We start from the raw sequence: 21,254 nt of genomic DNA, 5'->3' as shown, positions 1-21,254 counted from the left end.
ATTGCTTCTTAGTACTGCTCGTTATTGAAGTATAACGTTACTAGTATGTGTAGAATCTAATTTATTTCAGTGGAAATGCGGGAGTGTTGTTGTTCATACTGAAATTATATATTGTAGTTGCTCAACTGCTCCTGATGATTGTGTATTCATGAAGTAGTTGAATACCAATTCAAATTGGTAACCTACTGCACTAATATGATCATTGAGGTGAGTTTTCACGCTTACTGAAACTATCTGTTCAGTAGATAAATCAAGCCGAGCAGCTGTTTGCTGCTATTATGTATTCTTGCAAGAGTATATGGACATGATAAGAGGCTAGGTCCTGGGATGATCTTCGGGCTAATTCCTTGGTACCTATGTCTGTACACCTATTCTAGGGCTACCATTGTTAACTTAATACAAAAAGGAAGGACTTGAAAAAGCATTATCATTAATATTATCATCAAGGTCTAATTACCATACAACTATCAAATAACTAGGCAATAATTAGGGCATATAAAGTCATAGCTAACGTATAATCATAGATGAACTAACATATAACCAAGAGTCTTGATAGAGAATGAAAGGTATTATGCTAACATTGGAGACTCTTGGGGGTACGCATGCAGGCACACCAACAAGAAAGAAGCCTACCCCCTACCAGTACCTACTTCATGCTTACACATATGTACCCTTTCCCTACCTACGCCCTTACATTTCATTCGGAATGCGGATGCTTGGTAGGATCCCCTCCCTCGCCATTCGCTGGCTCTATTCTAGCCATTGCCCTTCTCTCAGCCGATACCCTTCATTACTTCCAGTTCAACGGCGTTGGTCGTCTGCACATTCAAAGGCGACACCATTAAACGCGCCTCTAGATGCGCAACATGAATTCTTTCGCTACACATCGGGCAGGTGGTTGTGGGATGAGGAATTATGACTCCGTGAGCGTTATTGTGTGTTTGATGTTCATGAGCTCCAGGTTATAGCGGCCAAGAGCGTCTGCGCAGAGTAGTGTGTCGATATGGTTAAGCTAGCCGAGGGTGGTTTTAACAAGGTATTTCGCCTTGTAATGGATAACGGCTCGGCCGTGATTGCTCGCATCCCAATGCCGAATACCGGCTCTTCACGGTGGTCAACTGCTTCCGAAGTGGTCACCATGAACTTTGTAAGAGCTTCCCTCTCAACTTACCTACGGTTGCGTGTTTATTTTTCATTGCGTGAAACTGATGGATGGAATGAGAACGCTGACTTCTGGGACCGGATCTCATCTCTGGTACAAAGGGAAGGCTGGACCTCACACGAGACTTATGGTGACGCGGTTGAGCTCTTCTCCCAGCTCCGACAGGAAGGGCTTCGCCTGCTTGAGGGAGAAGAGTGAGTCAAGTTTGACCGAGATACGCAATGGGCAGATAAGGCAGCGAGGCAAGACTAGTGACTAGTTGCAAACATTTCATTTGCGCTACGAAACCATCTGTTGTAGCTTTGACCAGTTGCAAATAGTAACATAAAGGCACATCATACCAATAACTACTGTTGATCACGCCGTCTAGGATCCTGAGATCCGTTAGCAATACCTAGAGATCGTGGACGGCCCGAGCTCACCGAGAGATAGGACCCGGACAGGTGAAGCCGAGGTCGCACCCGGTGCCGAAAGCGGTACAGCGCTCATTAATTATCGAAGTTGGGTTATTCTAGCTTCTTCTAAATACTCAGCGCCCACTGAATCAGCGTCGAACGTTTCCAACCTTGCCGATGAGGTGGGTGTGAGCTAATGTTCTGGTCAGTATATAAGTTCCCCTATGTGGCTCAAAGATGTCATCTCTGGCACTTGTTTTTTCACGATATGAAATCCTTCGTTGCCACCTAGGGGAATGTTTGTGCAAGGATTCCGGGTGCACCTCTACCGTAAAGTGCAGGTGTCTAGGTTAGATTAGACGAGATTTTCTTTCTTGGTGCAACGCATTATAATACCGGTACAAATAGATGGCCGAAGGGATATCATGCGGGCAGCTAACAGACGAAACCCCAATGCCTTCAATTTCAAGCCATGTCAAAAGGCCATTATCTCTCTCACCATGGTTGTGTGTTTCATGAAGGGCCGAGGTGACTCCTCATAATTTCCGACGCTGTGTCCTGCCGTGGCCTCTGTGCGACCTTAGCTTGGGTTTGTCTGGAGCAAACGAGTTCATCAGAGGAATTCGTGGCACCCAAAGCAATGACAGCAATATGAGCCAAACCGTTATTGGTATCACCTCATACCATTATCTCGTGATAGAGAGGTAGAAATCCCGGTATGTTGGTCGGTGACGGTCGCGTGGGTAATGAGTCGTTTCACATTCACTGTCTTGGGTGTGACGCTTGAGAGACTTTCACTATCATATATGCTGAGTGTATAAAGGAGGCCATTTCTAGAAAGCCACATCTTTCTGAACTTCATCTCTTACCTCTCGCCAAAATCCGTTGTTGAGTTCCTCGTTCCCCGACGCTCGTTATCCTCACTGCCACTCATTATCAGAATGATCTCTACCAATATTCTCGCCATCGTCGGCCTGATCGCATCTTCGGTCCTGGCGAGCACACCTCAAGGTTATGGCTATGGAGGTATGACCGACTCCATCATTGGCTCCTCGACGGATTCCCCTGACAGCATGCCATCCTCCATCATGCCCATCACGATCACGGACTCGATCACTGTCACCAAGCCTGTGACAATCACTCACACCGTTACTGTCTCGCAGCCAGACTGCGGTAGTGACTACACGACCATCTACAGCACAACCCGTACCACTCGAACTACTGACAACACTATATACATCTCAATTCATCAAACGCCCAAGACCGCGACCCAGACACCCACCAGTGTCTCAGGAATGGGTTCTACCTTCATCACTGGTAGCATCTCAACTCCATCGACCACCGGGTTCATCATGAGCAACACCACGACGCCTTGCGAATCCGACACTTGTAAGTTACTACTCTCTACTTCGCATAAACCCCTGACTCGAGAGACTAACCCTCCTTCAGCCACCAGTGATGTTGATGGTATCACTGGCAGCCCAACAACTAGCTCCATGAGCACCCTTACTCTCGCTATCCCTCCTAGCCAGGAGACGACAAGCGAGGTGATTTCAGGAGCCGCCCACAGCACGACCGGTATCTTGGTGACGCGCACCTCGACCTCGACAATTCCCTTCTCTACTATTCCTACATCGATGGGTATTCATAGCGTGGCCGATACTCAACTCCTCGCAGGCGCTATGGGCTTGGTGTTCTTGGTGTTCGCTCTGGCTCTCTAATACCCAAACATTTCTGAATAGAGTGACACTATGGCGTGGTGTATTGTAGATCGTGCCTGGGTTATAATGTCTACGTAGATCTTTTCCCTTCTCTCCTATTAATACCATATGCCATATGCACGACCGCGATCAATGAAATATGGGAGTTTTTAATTGCTTTATTCCCATTCCATAACATGTGTGCTGTGATAGTTGAACGCTCCTTGTCATGATGAATCCATCCAGTCGAGCACCGCTGTACGAAACTAACCTTGGTTCTTAAATGTAATCAGTTCCTTTTTCGAGACCCGCGCATGATACGGGTACGATGACCCATAAAGGGTTGAACTTATCGCTGCGATTTAATCAGATGAACTCACTGAGCATGCCACCATTTTAAAAGACTTTGCATCAACGGTTATGTAAAAGGCTTCGCATTGTATTTAATGATCAGTGGCGTTAAACTCGCAAATCCTTCGCAATTAATGATGATAACGAAAATAAGTTAATGTATGACTCAGTAAAATACAACCCCTATTATATGACCACGCATGATCTACGAGCCACCCGAAAAGAACACCCAATATGATTCAATCATCTAGCTAGATATCGCCCTTAACTTTCGCGTTTGAACCCTGTACAACGCTTCCCGGAGGGCATTCTCTTCTTCTCTTCTTCCGAATCGTCTTCCACAGCCTTGCGCTTCTTTGGTGATGGTGGTGGTGATTCATAAGGTATGTCTTCCACTTCGGTAGTTTCTATAATGCTCTCGGGCGGGATATGGCTCTCTAGCAGGTACTCTCTCTGCATATAGTGACATGTCCGATAATGCAAATTATGGAGATCATATCCCAGCTTAGGGACATGAAAAAGCCTTCCTACCTCTTGCTCCCATTCTGGCCCGTTGCTGCGAAACTTATGGACTCGGATTCCGGTCATGCCTTTACTTTGATAAATGCGAATTATTTGCCTTACCTTTTCTAGGCTGTCCGTCGTTGACATAAAGGGGCTTGGGTCCCGGCAACGCCATTCCATATGGTTGGCTACCAGCAGCTGGAAGTGTAATGGGGTAACGTGCACCAGGCCGTAACCCCGTGCTTTGATCCCGTAATGTGGCTGCGCATCATGCACCACCCGGTAGAGAATTTTTGGTCGCTGGCAGCCGATACAAGTACGAACTGGTACAGATAGTTCGATGATGGGTAAACCATTAACGAAACCTCCGTGATAGTTTTGCTCCTCATACTTGGAGAGACCTTTATAACATTTGCTCAATTGCTCGTGTCCTTCTTTCTTCCACCAGATTTTGAATCTGAAGTGCGGTTGGACTTTGCTTTTCACAGCGAACACCGTACATTCAGGACGCTCATCATATCTCACCCATTCTGGCTCAAATAGAGGCACGCGAAACAATTCAACGGGCACCTTGTCCATTGTCAATGTATGACGATCTTTCGTAACGTAAAAAGATAATGTTGGATGAGAATTATAAAGTGAATAGATGGCGGCGGGTTTTATAGATCTTGAGCATCACCCTGACCAAATAGAGGCACGTGAAAGATTTCAAGCAGTACTTCGCCTCTTTTTGAATGTATAATAATATGTCGTTAATGCACTCGGTGATTTTTTGTCGACAATGTAACGAATTAAGAATTCAGGTATTGTGTGTAGAGTAAAAGATGTTGGCGCCTTGATATTCTTATAGTAGCAAGGAGTGATTATTAGATGCAACTTGGGGAACGAAAATGATATTATTGTAAAATGTATGTAGGGCAAGCCTAGATGTAAATGTTATTATGCTTTAAGTAGGGATGGTGCGTAGCGGAACCGGCTAGCAAGGGAAGATGAAAGTTGGTTGAAGCCAGAGTTTGGTATGGTGGGGGAAAGAAGACAACGACGATCTTTCGAACATCTATTAAACCAAGATGCCCAGGATCGCAACTGCCCAATTTATTAGACTAGGTTCTGAATGTGATTTCAAGGGGAAAGAAGGAAAGTAATGGAGTATTAGAGATACAGGAAGGAGCAATATGAGTTATCCTTCTCTCATGCAACTCAACTCTATATGATGGATAGACGCCGAACATGTTGTCTTATAATTCTTAAGTGGGCTCTCAAACTGGTTCTTCCATGTTAAATAAGGGTCCCTGATTGTTGGCCCTTTCGCGCCTTCTCAAACTTATGCACTTTCCCATTTTCATACCTTCTTATTGTAGAACTGGGCGAAACAAGACGAACCGGGAATTAAGCTGGTTTGAAGGTGCTGCCGGCGTTTCTGAAAATATAGATTAAGGAGTCACGCATCATTCGAGGTAGGTTTGGGTATCGTCTGGTTAGGAAGGCTCATTGTTGTAAGTCGCTCGTATTCATGTGTAGGGGCAGAACTCCTATATGGCTATAAGCAAGTCTCGAGCGTGGGCTCAGTGCGGATACGCTTTTCCATTGCGTTCCAAACGAGAGTTGTAGGAATGCACTTGCCAGGTTTGGAAAGTGCAAAGGCATATTGTCAGCTATGGGTTGGTCAAGGCGAATGTCTCTCTATGTGAAGCGCAAGGATTGTAGAAGAAGTGATGAATCTGAGTTCTTCATCGCATAACAGGTCAACAATGTGGAATTCGTGACTTCCTAATCTGTTCCATAAGTCTCGGGTATAGGTTTGAGCTAACTCTGCGCTGTGACTTGTCGTAGTTGCCGTCTTCAACTCCTATGCATAAGGATAGCAGGAGAAGGTCTATCACGTCTTGCAGTCTGGACGACGTCCAAATCTTCATAGTACATAACGTGGATGATGCTGCAACCCTGTTCCGTGATAAATAAGAAAAGAAAGGAATCAACGAATCACGGGCACTCTAAAGCGAGCCCATCAGAGAATGGAATACTAATTCGTCTCGCATGATGCGTGACAATGACCAGTTTATATCACGTACTTTCCAACTCCGTACTGCATTTACAATTTTCGCGCCGGGAAGGAAGTTATGGAAAACTGTACCTACCTTCTCTAAAGGTTGTCACGGCACCTTTCTGTCTAGACATACCTGCACTTTGTCATTGAGTTGTACTTAAGGCTCTTCTTGGGAAGGTGCGCGGAAGGTGGAAGCAACTCGGCTAATTATCTCAAGAACGTAGTTTGAGAGATTGGTGCGCTCGATAGAAAACGAACTCGGAAGGGAATCATGTTTCTTACGGTAACGGGAACTATCGGGGATGTAACATAATTGAAAAAGTTACAAATAGCATAGATAAGTACTCATTCCAATGTAGCTGTTCATGACAACTCTTATTAACTGCATCTTTGCGACGGAGCTATCTCCATAAGCTACAAAGCCTCGCGGGTTATATGTCAGAGTGAAAATCATTTCATATTTCAAGATCTCGAAATCATTGCACATGCAGTCATTCCACAGTCTAATTCCGTAGTTGTCGCTAAAGTCTATGGCTAGACCCCATGGCCGTCAACCTAGCAATACAGTCCACCAAGGAACCCACTACACATGAACCCCAGGGACAAAGTCCACAACCAGTGCATCCGCAATGAAGGGCTTAACATACTGCACCCACTCAATGTGCGCCGGGTCGCCTTCGAGGTAGTAAATCCTGTCCTCCTCGTTGTCAAATTCACAGATATATCCATGTGTGAAGCCGCGCTGTAATTATCATTAGCCTCCGTCTAGGAGGTGTAATCTAAGAAGTTGGAATACTCACAGCTCGGCCCTCAGGGCTATTATTGATCCCGCCCATCCTGTTCCTCACGTACGGCTTCTTGGTCTGCGGGTGCAGGAGCTTGGCTTCTAGCGTGACCATGCCCTCGGATGCCTGAATGCGATGCTTATTAGCGTCATGTGCCTTTGGTATCTGTCATAAGCAGCTTGATGACAAGAGCTGTCTTACCTGCTGGACTACCTCCTTCGAGAGTTCATCCTTGAACTTGAAGAGCACAATGTGGAAGATAGTCATTTTGATCGAAGGTGCTAGATTTTGTGGTTTGATGCTTGATTCGCTAATGCTGTCTGGATATTATCTTCCTATCATGAGGAGATGCAAGCGCAACCGACTCGATTTTATCTAGATGCTTTGTGCGTATCGTGTATCATGAGCAACATCCATCGTGCACTATTTCTTTCAACATGAACCTGCCGCGTCACATCGCTTCTCGGGGCGAATTGCGCTATGCGCTGGCCGATATTACATCCTGTGTGCTGTTGTGTTGCCGTGCAACTAGCCTCTTCCGCGGGTTTCGCCGAGCCGAGTTAGGGAAGGGGTAAGGGGGCCCGGGGAAAAGAGAGAGAGAGAGGGCAGAAACAATGTGGGGGAGCTGAAATGCTGTCAGGCATAGCTGACATTTACCGACCGAGATTAGGTGAGACATACTTACGCTATTGATTGTAACTCGTTTTTCGAGTGAAACAATAAGTACTGTAAGCGTGTTCAGTCGGACCCGAGGGCCGATGTTACCGTACTCCGCCGTTACTCAACTCACCTGTCCTTCATAACGAATTACTATCACCTGTAGTTAAATGATATTATGTGTGACTCCCGTGGAGAAATCGAGAACTTAGCGTTGCTCTATATTAAGAACTTCCATCGTGTTACCTACTCATGCGCTACATCACCTAAGCGAAGGTTGTAGGACAATGACGGTGGCAATGGGAGGAGGGCAAGGCAATCGGACGGACTAGAACAAGCTTGGCGGATCGCGATGTAGCAACCACGAATAATGAAGTGTTCACACATTAGACTGAGAGAACTAGCCGCCCCGTAGAATCCCTTGGGAGGTCAAAGATGCTGCGATATCGTCCCTACGGCGTTAAACTTCAATCAGTCAATCAATCTAGCTGTGCGCGTTTTCCCGCCAAGCTTGGTCCATGTACACCTCCTCTAAGGTTTCCAATGTTAGTTTAATACCTCTTATTCTCTACCAAGACTTAAATCTTGGTTATTTGTTAGTTAGTCTATGATTATACGTTAGCCATGACTTGATTATGCCCCGATTGTCGCCTAGTTATTTACTGGTCATATAGTGATTAGAACTTGATGATCAGCATGATTATGTAGCGATGCATCACACAATGTATATGAGGTTCAAACAACTTTCAAATTTCTCTACTACACAGCGTAACAGCTTATGTAACATAGACTACCACCCTCGCCAAGCGATGCGCATCGCACAATCTCACTGAAGAGCCTTACCACTCTCGCCCATAGTATCAATGAGTCGCTGCCTGATGTGTTCGCCAACAATCGTCTCGACGCCAGAGCCATCAAGCGCAGTGCACTTAAGCTTCAACTGCCCATTCAAGAAGAACGGGACGCTATAGCGATGTTCCTTGCCACCGTTGACAACCCTATGTCGGGCGCTACGATAGTAGCCCCCAGTGTACTTCTGCACCATATCGCCAATATTAATTACGTACGAGCCCTCCTTGACAGGCACCGGGATCCAGGTCTCTGTGGGAGGGTACCAGACCTGCAGACCCTCTCTGTTCGGCTCCTGGAGCAGAACGGTGATACAGCCAAAGTCAGTGTGGTCGCCAACTGTGCAGAGACAACAGTTAATCAAAGGCGTCGCGCTATACCGTTGAATATGGATACAATGTCTTACCTCCGAAACAAGTGTTGTTATGCGTAGGATTCGGCGCGTAGTGAAGCAGCCGCATCGGCATCGACGGATTGACAGCGAGCGCGTCAAGGACGTCGGGCGGGCACCCCCACTCCTCGGGCAAGCCCAGCGCCAGGATCTTCAGGAGGATCTTGACGAGGTCGAGCATCTTGGCCTGGTACTCCATGATGGGGATCTGGAAGTCTTCAGGTTTCAGGGACTTGGGCCATAGGTTTGGTCCCGTGGAGAATGTCCCGGCCTCGGGGTCATCCTCTGGGACCTCGGCGCCGATGATGAAGGCCTAGACTCTCGCGGAAGACATTAGTCAATTGAAACATTGCTGCTATTTCTTTGATGTCTCGTGGATGCTGGGGGGCTATGGATGTTACGTTATACATAAAGAAGAAGAGGGTTTCACCTCTTTGGTGTCGGGCAGCAAGCCCTTTTGATGAGTCTGGATTCCCGGCGGCTCATAGCCACGGTGGGATTTCCCAAGCGACTTCTTGAGCCAGACGTCCATCTTCTCCTCCTCGGAGAGCGTAAAGAATAGCTTTGCACAGTCGAGTGCCCTATTCTGCTCTTCGAGGGTGACGCCATGACCAACGAGGTAGAAGAAGCCATAGACTGTTGCTGCGTGTCTCATAGCCTTAACAACGTCAAGAAGCTCCTTGGCTGGGGCATTGTTAACGAAGGGACTGATGTCAACAGTTGGGATCGCGTGAGTTTGGGCAGCCATTATCGCAAGGGCGCTTAGGAAATAGAGTAGATGGAGGTTTGTAATGGTAGATCTTGGTAACGCCGTCGGCGATGTTAGTGGTTCACAGACGGAGAAGAGAGTTTAAACCTCGATTTAGTCGGAGATGAAGCTCTATTATGAGTGCTTGCAGAAATCTTACTACGCCTTACAAACTCTATTACATGATCATCTATGACTAGATCGGACATCGGATCACGCCGTGAGCCATGAGTGGCACGAGTCGGAAGGAGCGTATGAAAGACATGAGAACTGCTCAATCTTAGGTAGAGATGAGTTCACAAGGCCGAGTGAATGGGTTGATCATCAGTCTCTTGGAACAAAGAGTGAGTTTCAGCCCTCGATGAGATACTCCGCTCCGGCACTCATGGCAGTGGCTTGGACGGCATAGGTGTGCTCCATGCCGAACGAGAAGCCGAGCGAGAGGTGAGCCGTGGAATATTTTTGTGAAAGTGTTTCAATAAGCTTTCTCGGAGAAATTCGGAAAATCACACCCGAAACCTCATCCCAGCGCCGGAATCACATTACGTGAAATCTAAACGACGCGGCCCCCCATAGAATGAAGGATTCCGTTGAACATGCCTATTAGAATATCCGAGCGTCTCACCCCACAGAGCATGTTCATCCATAACAACTCACGTAGTGAATGCGTGAAGTACCTATCTCAATAGTATCGAAGCCGCGAGACAGATAGATCCCTAGTCAACCATAAAGACGTCTTACTACGCGACCTTCCAGTTGATCCTACGCTCATTAACAGTTCACCAATTCATCCAACATCGCCATCCTCAAACCCCCCCACCACAGAAAACCCCATCAAAAAACATCTAGAAACAATCCATCTTAATTCAAAATGCCCGGCCAAAACGACTTCCTAGTGCACCTCCCCGATAAGCCCGACATGCTCGCAATGCGCATGTCTCAGATCGGCGCACACCTATCGCACAACAAGCCGCTCCTAGAAGCCGGCTCCCTGATCCTCTCAGGGCCCACGCTGACGGGCCATCCGGCGGATCCGACACAAGGGCTCCCCATCACGGGGAGCGTGCTGATTTTCCGGACGGGCACGGCGGAGGAGGTATGGGAGATGCTGGCGGCGGACCCGCTGGCCAAGACCGGGGTGTGGGACATGGAGAAGGCGACCGTGACGCCGTACAGGTGCGGGCTTTGGAAGCCATACTAGGCCTTTCTAGGATACCATGTCGGGCCCAGGAGATAGATACTATGCATCTTACGCGTGTACACGGGAGTAGGCATCGTATGTCGTGTAGGTATACTGATCTGATGCTTGTGGGGAAGGGAAGCATGGAACTTATGCCTGTCTACGTACATTACTTAGTACTTACTGAGGTGGACGAGAATAGTATCGTGGTCAGTCCCTCATGCTTAGGCACGATGCTTATTATAGTAAATACCTCTGTCTATCAAATAACAGTCTTACAGTCGAACAGAACATGCGGACTGACTCATCGAGGAATGGCGTCATAAGGTCATGCCTATACTTACGAAGTATGCCTACCTACCTCAAGGTCTTCCGTGTTAGCTCAATACAAAGGCAAGAATGTTATTCTCAGTGTTCTAACTACCTGGTAAGGTTAATGACTATCTATCTAAGCACTGAATGACTAGGCGACAGTAAGGGCATGATCAAGTTATAGTCATGATATAATCATGGCGTGACTACCACATAAGTATGGACTGAGTTGGTACGAATAGAAAATGAATGGCCGAAAATTGAATCTGTACCTAAGTAAGTAAGTGTGATATTCAAACGAGCCAATCATGAGCGACTCAATAGCCGGATTGGGCTGGAGGCCAATTAGCGCGCTTTCGTACCGGGTACCAGGTACCTATCTGACCTCTCTAAGTACAGCACTCAGCACCTAGCCAAGCACACTACACAAGTCCCTGTAACAATGTTACAAGGGTGTAGTACAGCACAGATACAGCAGGTGGAGGTAGAAACAACGTGAGGGAGGGTCTACAGGGTACAAACCCTGTACGATACTTCGATACTTCCTATATATTTATTAAGTAATTAATACCTACCTAGGTATGTAGAGTAGGTTAGCTGCCACTTGATTAATTGTCTGGATTGCAGAATCGTCGATCACGATCTCGTACATAGGATTCTAGATGGTATCTCAAATCATTCAAATGCATCAGTCCTTTTTGCAAAACAGAAGAGAGGGGAGAAGCGAGCTTGCATGAGCTGATTGCTCAATCGAATGGCAAGTCGGGATTCTCCTCTTTGGCTCAGCTCACCCACACCCTCACCCACCCCTGGCTCGACCGAGATCGTCGTGGTGTGGGATGGCTAAACCCGAGCCGAGCCGAGGCGAGAACAAGAATGAGCTCAGCCCATCCATCTCCGAGCCTACCTACTGTACATTACATACTCACCCACCACCGCCGTCTTTCACATGCTCAGTATCTCCTTCGGCCGAGGACTTACAGTATAGTAGACAAGTAAAAGATAGCTCCGAGCTCAGCTCATACGATTGACGCGATTCCTCGAATGAGACCTGTCTGGTGCCTGTTTGATTATATGGATGCGCATGTTTCGGGTCTATGATTGCATACGTATACGTTCAGGACATAATCATCCTACCTGTGCGACGAAATTGTGCAAATTCGACTACTGTAGCCCCCAAGTATAGAGCAGACTGTTTCTAGATTCAAACCCGTGCTGTAAGTAAATGTGCTTTTCGACATCATCTTAGACACACCAAAGTGGATAAACATGACAATTCCGCAATTCACGATACTAAACCATCTACAAGGATGAATATCCAATATACTATACCTAGGTACTCCACTGGTCGCTTAGATAATTCAAAGCTAGGTAGGCACTTTTCCCAACTTCGCTCGCCCCTCCCATCTCGACTTCAAAGCTTGGGGTGTGGTTCTAACCAGGGAGGTACCGTAGGTAGGTAGACAAGGGCCAGAACATGGGTAAAGTCAGCATTGCAGCTCTACTAACAGAACATAGCCAATGAACACCTCGACCAGACTCGATTACCAGGAACCATTCCCTTATGCACGGAGAATCCTGCCGGACGCCGGAGAATCTCAGAGACCACACTAACTACATAAGTAATAACTAAGTAGGTAGAGAACGATGTTACATGTAAGTAAGCCATGACGATAGTGTGCATTGTGGATTTCAGTCGGTACTGGTGCCGAACCAACGGCGCCGGGTAGGTGTCTGTGTCCTTGCCCTAGTATTCTCGATCCATGCTCTCTCTGCATCATGGTGCAGGTCGAAGAGTTGTGCTTACCTGCCTACTTCTCCTTCCTTTCGTCCTGAGCCTTCACCAGGGCATACATCCCCGATCCGCGGCTTTCTGCCGAAATGGCCGGAGATACAGTCGGCGGTAGGCAGCTATACATCAAATATGGCTATCTACTAGGTACCGGTAGGTGGGTATCTGATGTAGGTAGAGTAGAGTATTCCATTTCCTGCTTCATCCGTGAACTACCTAGTCTAGTATAGACAAGGTTAGTTAAATGCGGGGAGAACGCACGGTCAGTTATGCGTACCTTAAGTGTAGTAGTTAGTTGCTTAGCTTGTCAGATTCTAGAGCCGTACCTAGTAAAATCAACTATCACGGAACCTACCCTGATGATCTACCTATCAAAGTGCCGTGCTTTGTTCTCGTCGTGCTACTAAGGCAGGCAGGCAGGCAAACGTGGAATGGCCAAGCGCCACAGTAATTCCGAACCGGTCCCCTAAACTACGCGCCAACACTGTGCCACAGCACGCTGAATTACTGCGAAGAAGGCTCGGGTTATATGGCCTGTAGGGATGGATACCTACCTTAACGCCGAGCTGGCCAGCTAGCTAATCTGTATTATGTGTTTGTCCTAATTTCACATCAATGACACACATTCGATACTTGTCGCACGGCGATGGGCAGGCAGGTATTATTGTCTGGGCGTTGTTAACGACTGCCGGTTTCTTATCAGTTATTTTTTCTTCCCTTTTCAATAAGAAAAAAAAAAAAAAACGTTTTTCCCCGGCTGATGTATAACATCCATCCCCAGACCTCTCTTCTCGGTTAACTGTCTACGCATCTGTGGCATTCCTCTCCATTGCTTGCCCAACCTACATCATCACATAATATCTTCGCCTTCAAGGAAAGGCTTTTGGAATCTTTCTCGAGGACACATCACATACACACAAAAACACAAGCTGCCTAATCGAGAGTCAGCTCATCTTACACATACACCCAAAAACTACATACCTACCTAATCAAAAATGTCCGGCGCCGGCTCCTCAGATTCCTCGGTGCGGGAGAAGCCCATAGATGACCGCAAAACCGAGAACTTGATGGTCGACTCAGAAAAAGGCGAGATAACCGAACCCGCGCCCACACCTCCCGCGGCGCCAGCAGGCTTCAACCCAGCCGACTTCCCCGATGGCGGCTTCGAGGCCTGGCTCGTCGTGTTCGGCGGCTTCCTCGCGCTGTTCTGCTCCTTCGGGCTGGTGAACTGCATCGGCGTCTTCCAGCAGTACTACGTCGAGGGCCCGTTGTCTAATTACTCCGAGTCGGAAATCAGCTGGATTCCTTCTCTTCATGTTTTCGTCGTGACGGGTTCAAATGCTATCGTAAGTATTTTTTTTTTTTTAAAAAAAAAAACAAAAAAAACAAATACGGGCTCCTTTGGATAGATTCCCCTTTATTATTTCAGCCGAATTACAATTCTAACAAAAGCATGTATGTAGATGGGCCGTCTGTTCGACAGCTACGGACCCCGCTGGATCCTCATCATCGGCACTATCGTCTACTCGTTCGGGCTCATGGTGACCTCGCTGTCCACGCAATACTACCAATTCATTCTTTCCCAGGGCATCGTCCTCGCCCTCGGCGCGGCCGCCGTCTTCAACTGCGCGACGAACTCGGTCATCACCTGGTTCTTCAAGAAGCGCGCAACGGCGCTCGGCATCATGGTCTCGGGTTCTTCGCTCGGCGGTGTGGTCTTGCCTATCATGATGGATCGGCTGATCCCGCAGATCGGATTCCCTTGGACTGTGCGCACTATCGGATTCATGTTCTTGTTCCTCTGCGGCATCAGTAGTCTTACCATCAAGTCGAGGCTCCCACCACGCCCCAAGCCGTTGCGAGTCTCGGATTACCTGTCGCCTTTCAAGGAGCTCAAGTTCACGATTGTCGTTATAGCCTCGTTCTTCCTATTCTGGGGTCTCTTCCTCCCATTTACCTACCTCATCCTACAAGCCCAGGATGCGGGTGTCGATCCTAAGCTCGTGCCGTACATTCTACCTATCCTGAATGCGCTCAGTATCCCCGGTCGTATCTTACCAGGTTTCTTCGGTGATCGCTTGGGACGCTACAACACCATGATCTTCATCTCCGCCCTATCCGGCATCATCACCCTGGCCCTGTGGATTCCGGGCAGCAGTTCCACCGCAGCAGTCCTCGTGTACGGCGGCATCTTCGGTTTCTCTTCGGGCGGTATCATCTCACTGCTCCCCGCGTGTATGGCGCAGATCAGCGACATCAGGGAGATCGGAACGCGCAATGGCGTGAACCTCTTCTTCGCCGCTGTCGGTGCACTGACGGGTTCTCCCATCGGTGGTGCCATTAGTGGCGGGAAACACTACCTCGGACTCCAGATTTTCACGGGTATCACGATGCTTGCTGGGTCGGTACTGTACGTTGTTGCTCGGACGGTGCTGGTCGGGCCGAAGCCTGCCAGAGTCTGATCATACACACTATCTGTGAAGCTTTAGGATGACTTGCCCTGTCCAACTCATGACAGTGTAGTAGTACAGATGAATCATGACCAGAGAAATGGCCGGCGCGGTGGTTAAAAAGCCGTAGCTTACTGGTCTCCATATGAAGAACCTTTCCGAGAATAACTATTCGATTTAGCTCACTCGCTCACAACATACTACTGTGTATGTAGTATGTACAGAGTGGCCGGAGAGTAAGCATGATAGAGGGGTCGGTGAGGGGAAAAGACCAAGGGGGGGACGGGGGGGAGGGGGTTTGGCTAAAAAAAGATACTATACCAATGTCACGTCATTAATTCCCAAGTACCTACCTACAGTACAATGAGACTGTCAAATGAAACAAAAAAAGCAAGCTAGTCTACTGTCAAGCATTCCGAAACATGATGTTCGCCTTATTTCTGACATGCATACCAATCACCCAACCTTGTTTCCACTTCCTTACCTACACTTACACTAGATACGGTATACGGTAGTAGACTCCTAGCACGTAAGCTGACGGAAACGAGCAAAATAAATAACAAAAAACATGATGATGGTGATGGTGATGATGACGACAGTGATTACGGCTTTTCGTCTCTCGACCAAACGGGTCGCAGTGCTGGGGTGATACCTATCAGCTTTTGTCTAAGAAACTGGAATTTTCGAATGTGAATGAATCAACGTCCTGCATCCCGAAGCATGGGGGCTCAAGAACCTTGAGGAGGCAGACGGTCTTTGTCCAAGATGGTTGTAGCGGTACTCGCCTACCAGGCCCCCTCTCCCCCTCCCCCTCTCAAATCCCAGCTCCAGCGCCGGCATCGGCAATCGCAGCCGCAGGAAGATTAGGACAGGACAATGGGAATGCGTTCCGAGCGCCTAGGGCGCTGTCAAAACTTCAGGGATTCATTAAGGTTGGCGATTTCAGGAATGCAAGATAACATGACAGATGGCCCATGCAGCTGGCTTAGCTCAGTGGTTACCTATAGTAGGTAGATACTAAGAGATAGATGGGATAGAACTTTTGATGCCGCCTCAAGCGGAGATATATGGGTATAGATGCATACGGCTCTCAATGCAGGTAGTGTAGATATGTAGGCCATTTATCCTAGCTGGTGCTACTGCTACTGCTACTGCCAAGTGCCAAGTGCCAGAAGAACAAACAGCGACAGGTATTGGCATTTCTGTCGTGGGCTGCGTCTTACCGTAAGACGGCATAGTTATGAACGCCGCTGCAGTCACTCCCGTCGCCTCAAGCCACAATGTTGCCAAGCATTATGTAAGTCAAGTAAGAAAATTCGGAGATTTTCCCCAATCTAGGCGGGGAAAACAAGTCTTGGTATTGCCCTAGGAGGTTCTATGGTAGGTATCTACCAGAGGGTTCATGTTTTAGTATGCCTGCCTGTTCACAGTTTGACTACGACTTTCTTCGCCGACACACCAGCCCGTTGAAGGTCAACAGCAGCCTGGATACTCTCTAGTCCCTGGCCCACGACCAATGGCTCTGGTGCAGGCGTGAACGAACCTGCCTCTAGTGCCTTGGGCAGAAAGTCCTCGTAGATAGCCTTGCTTATTTCGTCGTCCCTAATGGTCAGGCCGAAAACGGGCTGCAGCGTGACGCCTTCCGGTGGATCGGGGAAGCCTCGCTTCGTTGTCACGATGAACTTGTTTCCCCGTGATTTCTATACCCATGACAAATTTAGTCGGTGAGGTACTTTTGGTTTCACATTGACGAGGGAAGGGGAAAGGAGAACCGAAAAAAAAAAAAAGAGTGCCTACCGATGCCACATCCACGCAGATTGCCCAAGCTGATGCTCCGATGCAGTCCACGACGCCCGCCAAGGTCTTCGACCCAAGAGCTGTCAACAGGTCCTCACGCACCGTCGGGCTCTTGTAATCAAACGCTTGAGACGCGCCAAGCTTCTTCACATAGTCAAAGTTGTGAGGCGAGGCCGTAGTGATGACCTCGTAGCCGGCGGCAACGGCCAGCTGGACTGGCGAGCAGGCACGTTACAGGTCAGCGTAGGAACGGAAGTGTGCAATGCAGGTTAGACATGATTGGTTGTTGCTTACTGGCGTTACTGCCAACACTCGAGGCACCACCCCATACGAGCAGTGTCTCACCACCGGGCTGGCGAGCTGGCTGGACGGGTCGTTGTAGGTTGAGAAGGGCCTTCTGGAACATCATGGCGGCGGCGGTCGTGAGCCCCAGGGGGAGAACCACGGCTGTCTCGTATGACATGCTAGCCGGGATAGGGCTGGCCATATTGGTCTGCAGAATGGTGTGCAGCTGGAAGCCGCCGTCCTGTTGCCGCCCACTGATCATGCTGGTGGCGTGTCCAACAACACGATCACCCACTTGGAAGCGGGTCACACCAGAACCTACGGCGACAACCCTGCCGGCGACGTCCTGGCCTAGGACGGTCGGGTAGTTAAGCGGGTAGATGGCCATGTACTGGAGATTGCCATCGACGGGGTTGATGGCAACCGCCTCGTTCTTGACGAGAATCTCATCGGCCTCGGGGGTCCAGACGGGGGCGGGCCCCACCACAAACGGGTGTGCCTTGGCCTCGGTCAGGAATGCAGCTGTATTGTTGCCTGAGGCCATGGTGATGGCGCGTGCGTATGAGCGTAAGCGTGGTGGCAAGGGGTCCTGGAAGGAATGGCCGGAAAGGGCAGAAAGGCGCAGGTTACGATGAAGATGGCGCCCAAGGTTGCTTGAAGCTGGGAACGATGAAGAAGATGGTGATGATGGTACCGCGAGAGAGCTAGCCAGACGAGGACAACTGCGGACTATTCCTGGGCATTTGAACAACATCGTGGTCGTTGATCTTGTACCCGACCTCTCCTCATGAACACAAATAAATCCCAACCAGCTGGCTCATACCATGAAGCCATCTTCAGCCTATGTCTGTGTCACCTGGAGCCGTTGTATGGCCCCGGTAATGGTCGTGTAATGCCGGTGTAACAACGACGGGATAGACCGGTCGAGTTGCTGCATGCTGCGGAAGATTTCCCCGACCCGACGGTCCGAGAAGTCGCGCGGTTCGCGTGGATTGGGCTTGCTTGACAAGGGACGTGGTGGTGTAGACGATAACGCGTATTTGCAAAGCACTCGTCGTCATGTCGGGGATTCTGAGACGCTCGGAGCTATTCCCTGCAAGTGCGTGGCCTGGTGTGGGTGTTATTTTCCCGAGCCGGTTGCGAATGGCCTCTCTGGGCCGAGGGGAGGGGAGGGGAGGGTAGGTATGTACTTAGTATGTGGAATGCATCTATCGGGCAATTATGTAAGCCGCGCAATGTCAGCATGCTGTCACATCATGAAGTTACACCACTGCCTTATTCCTACGGTTAGGTAACCCAAGGACTACTATATTAAGCTTGTATGTATGTAGGTAAGCAGGGATCATCATCTACTGTACCTAATATGTTGAGAATTTAGGTTAGCCACTGGTTAGCCACTTGTCCACCGTTCAGATGGGTCAAATCTGCCGTAAGCCGTATGTTGGATGGTCGTACGAATGACTTCATAGTCCACACAGGGGATTCTCACGACATGTAGATTAGTAGGTAGGTAGGTAGTTGCCTAGATTCTCTGACACATAGACCTGGAGAAGAAGGAGGTGCCTAGCGAAAGAGCGAACAAAGGGACGAAAGGACGAATGAACGAATGAAAGAATAGATGGATAGATCCTGCCTGGTGCGGCACTTGTGCGGCGACGACATAAGCGAACCGGTGCCCTCGATCTTTTCTTTGAGATGGTGTTTGTCTGGTGTTGTGCATGGGCCGTCAGGTCAGGTCACGGATACCTCCGCCCTACGGGTAACGTGGCAAGCTGGGGTTCTGAGGGGCACACCCCACTGAGGGTCTGCTGAAGGGTGGGGGGAATGGCGCCTGTTAGTGCACTGTAGCGCGAGTGTGAGAAGCTTGAATAGTGCCCCAGCGCCAGGACCCCCAGTAGGTCACATGTACCGTTACCAATTGGAACTCTCTCTTCCTACCTGGTACATACCTACCGACGTATATGCCGTAAAGACACAAACCCGGGTTAATTCGTCGCTATCTGTGGTGTACATGGGAATCCCACGCCGTAACTAGGTACTTGACGCAGTAGTGCTTATCTGCTTATGGTAATGTGCCGACGATACCTGCTTAAGTACTTACAGATGTGGATAGGTACTATGGACTTAAGTAGGTACCTACAGTAAGTATGTAAAAGTACCCTGGTTCGACAAGCGTGATACCGAGAGAACTCCTGTGCGAAAATGCCTACGAAGTAGGGCTGCGTCAATCACCATCATCCTCGGGACCGGTATACCATATAAGGCATAGGATCATATGCGAATAGCGAACTGCGAACTTCGTTATGCGAGAATCCGAGTCTCGAGTGATGCGGGCTGCGTTGCGGCATGACGGCTTTCTGGTGGACTCGCGTCCTGGCCAGATCCTGGGGCCTAAGCACTTCAAGACTTGGGTCCTTGCATGCTGTACAACATGATAGGTTAGCCATATTTATATCTACATGGTCCGTCCCATGGGTGCCTCTTCAAGTTTAGGCCATGATTGTGCGTTTGCATTTACGAGAGATCCATCCATTCCGTCTCTCCCTAGGGCCGTGCGGCGGGTGCAAGTTTATCCAGTTCCCTATTTTTCCCTATTTTCCCCTATCATTGCCGTCAGAGATCCTAGCCCCATCGCCAGCAGCTTACTGTGTGTTCATATACCCACGCGATACCAGTCAAGCCTACAGCGCAGAAAATGAATATAGGTCGGCGACGTACGTAAACATGCGGTGGGCAAGGCTCCGCCCTTTGTCAGGGGTATAGGTAGATATAGACAGGGAATAGGAAATACCTAAGAATCAGGATTAAGAATAAGAATAGGGACCTGGGGTCAGGGTCCTTCGGTTACCGGTACCTGAGATACAATCTAGATGGGTCACACATAACTAACGTGGTATACATATAGCCATGAAAACATACATACGATACCACCACACGTGTGCGCTACATACACATGTAGCAAGCTGTAGGCAGGTAGTAAGTAGGGTAAGGTAAGACAAGTCGTGTAAAGGGGGTAGACGGTGACACAACGCCGCCATCCTCACTTCTACATATACCTATATATGCACATGGCACTGTGACACTGTTACCATAGGCATTGGACGAGACATTGCGCACTTTCATATTGATGTCTGGATAGGATGCCAAACACTTTATTACAGCTCCATCTATTGGCTCTCGAGGAGCGCACACCTCCTTCAGCCGTATGTAGATGCTACGGTATGCATGGGTGCTCTTTTGGCGGCGTCATCTTGGCGGTGTACTAGGTAGGTAGTTTTAGTAATGTTGCGGTTCCTCCCTGCCGCTCTACTGACTATACTGCCTGCCGTTGACGTGAGGCCTAGGCCGTACGCTCGCAGATACGTATCGTACGGTCATTTGCCAAGCCTGTATCTAGATCGGACCACCTCCGCACGGGGCTGAAGACTCGAGCACGGAGGGTTCAGTGCTCGGTGAGCGAGACATTGGTGAGACTTCGTGAATCTCATCGTCGAGACTCGTCTCTCGAGATTCATGGTCCCCTCTGTTTGGGTCCAGGTCCATGGCCTTCCAACCCCCCCACTCCGGATCCTGTCATCTGCGCAGATGCGAGTGACCATGTTACCTCTGCCTGTCTGTCTAACGATAATACGCGTCAGGGTAATACGGACGTTGAAGAACTACTCTACGTGCGGCGTAGCGTGAAAATCACTGCTCAGAAGGGAAGGCTGCTGACCATCATCCTACGATACCTGTGAAGTCCGTTGCGAAGCTTCATCGCCGGGTCACGACTCCATATCATGATGACTACGACATAGCTATCGTCATGACTATCATGATGAGTATGACATAGCTTTCGTCATGAAACCG

General features: G+C 48.9%; 8 protein-coding genes across 8 annotated transcripts; 4 read left to right on the top strand and 4 right to left on the bottom strand.

Moving 5' to 3' along the window:
• Positions 1–1,003: 1,003 nt before the first annotated feature.
• Positions 1,004–1,754, top strand: F5B22DRAFT_648767 (uncharacterized protein; the record flags this gene model as incomplete). Its single annotated transcript, XM_047979070.1, has 3 exons — positions 1,004–1,147; positions 1,223–1,356; positions 1,595–1,754. 3 exons carry the CDS (start codon positions 1,004–1,006, stop codon positions 1,752–1,754), a joined length of 438 nt encoding a protein of 145 aa, XP_047828712.1.
• A 123-nt stretch (positions 1,755–1,877) lies between these two features.
• On the top strand, positions 1,878–3,422 carry F5B22DRAFT_314493 (uncharacterized protein). Its single transcript, XM_047970645.1, has 2 exons — positions 1,878–2,946; positions 3,007–3,422. Exons 1-2 carry the CDS (start codon positions 2,499–2,501, stop codon positions 3,276–3,278), a joined length of 720 nt encoding a protein of 239 aa, XP_047828711.1. The 5' UTR covers positions 1,878–2,498; the 3' UTR covers positions 3,279–3,422.
• Positions 3,423–3,823: 401 nt separating this feature from the next.
• Positions 3,824–4,691, bottom strand: F5B22DRAFT_657929 (uncharacterized protein; the record flags this gene model as incomplete). Its single annotated transcript, XM_047980084.1, has 1 exon — positions 3,824–4,691. One exon carries the CDS (start codon positions 4,689–4,691, stop codon positions 3,873–3,875), a length of 819 nt encoding a protein of 272 aa, XP_047828710.1. The 3' UTR covers positions 3,824–3,872.
• Positions 4,692–6,742: 2,051 nt separating this feature from the next.
• Positions 6,743–7,211, bottom strand: F5B22DRAFT_648764 (uncharacterized protein; the record flags this gene model as incomplete). Its single annotated transcript, XM_047979069.1, has 3 exons — positions 6,743–6,901; positions 6,960–7,070; positions 7,146–7,211. The coding sequence occupies 3 exons, from the start codon at positions 7,209–7,211 to the stop codon at positions 6,743–6,745; spliced, it is 336 nt and encodes a 111-aa protein (XP_047828709.1).
• A 1,068-nt stretch (positions 7,212–8,279) lies between these two features.
• On the bottom strand, positions 8,280–10,138 carry F5B22DRAFT_314429 (uncharacterized protein). The gene is made up of 3 exons (XM_047970644.1): positions 9,272–10,138; positions 8,857–9,154; positions 8,280–8,789 (listed from the first exon to the last, which is right to left on the bottom strand). The coding sequence occupies exons 1-3, from the start codon at positions 9,587–9,589 to the stop codon at positions 8,428–8,430; spliced, it is 978 nt and encodes a 325-aa protein (XP_047828708.1). The 5' UTR covers positions 9,590–10,138; the 3' UTR covers positions 8,280–8,427.
• A 322-nt stretch (positions 10,139–10,460) lies between these two features.
• Positions 10,461–10,790, top strand: F5B22DRAFT_648762 (uncharacterized protein; the record flags this gene model as incomplete). Its single annotated transcript, XM_047979068.1, has 1 exon — positions 10,461–10,790. The coding sequence occupies one exon, from the start codon at positions 10,461–10,463 to the stop codon at positions 10,788–10,790; it is 330 nt and encodes a 109-aa protein (XP_047828707.1).
• A 3,150-nt stretch (positions 10,791–13,940) lies between these two features.
• Positions 13,941–15,335, top strand: F5B22DRAFT_637870 (major facilitator superfamily domain-containing protein; the record flags this gene model as incomplete). The annotated part of the gene is made up of 2 exons (XM_047977500.1): positions 13,941–14,219; positions 14,337–15,335. The coding sequence occupies 2 exons, from the start codon at positions 13,941–13,943 to the stop codon at positions 15,333–15,335; spliced, it is 1,278 nt and encodes a 425-aa protein (XP_047828706.1).
• A 1,318-nt stretch (positions 15,336–16,653) lies between these two features.
• Positions 16,654–18,450, bottom strand: F5B22DRAFT_314075 (zinc-binding oxidoreductase CipB). Its single transcript, XM_047970642.1, has 3 exons — positions 17,415–18,450; positions 17,121–17,335; positions 16,654–17,023 (listed from the first exon to the last, which is right to left on the bottom strand). Exons 1-3 carry the CDS (start codon positions 18,157–18,159, stop codon positions 16,748–16,750), a joined length of 1,236 nt encoding a protein of 411 aa, XP_047828705.1. The 5' UTR covers positions 18,160–18,450; the 3' UTR covers positions 16,654–16,747.
• Between the last annotated feature and the right edge of the window lie 2,804 nt (positions 18,451–21,254).

This window comes from Xylaria bambusicola (assembly GCF_022495145.1).
Source record: "Xylaria bambusicola strain CBS 139988 unplaced genomic scaffold F5B22scaffold_36, whole genome shotgun sequence".
In the NCBI taxonomy this organism is placed as follows: Eukaryota; Fungi; Ascomycota; class Sordariomycetes; order Xylariales; family Xylariaceae; genus Xylaria; species Xylaria bambusicola.
This window is presented reverse-complemented; position numbering and strand designations above follow the sequence as displayed.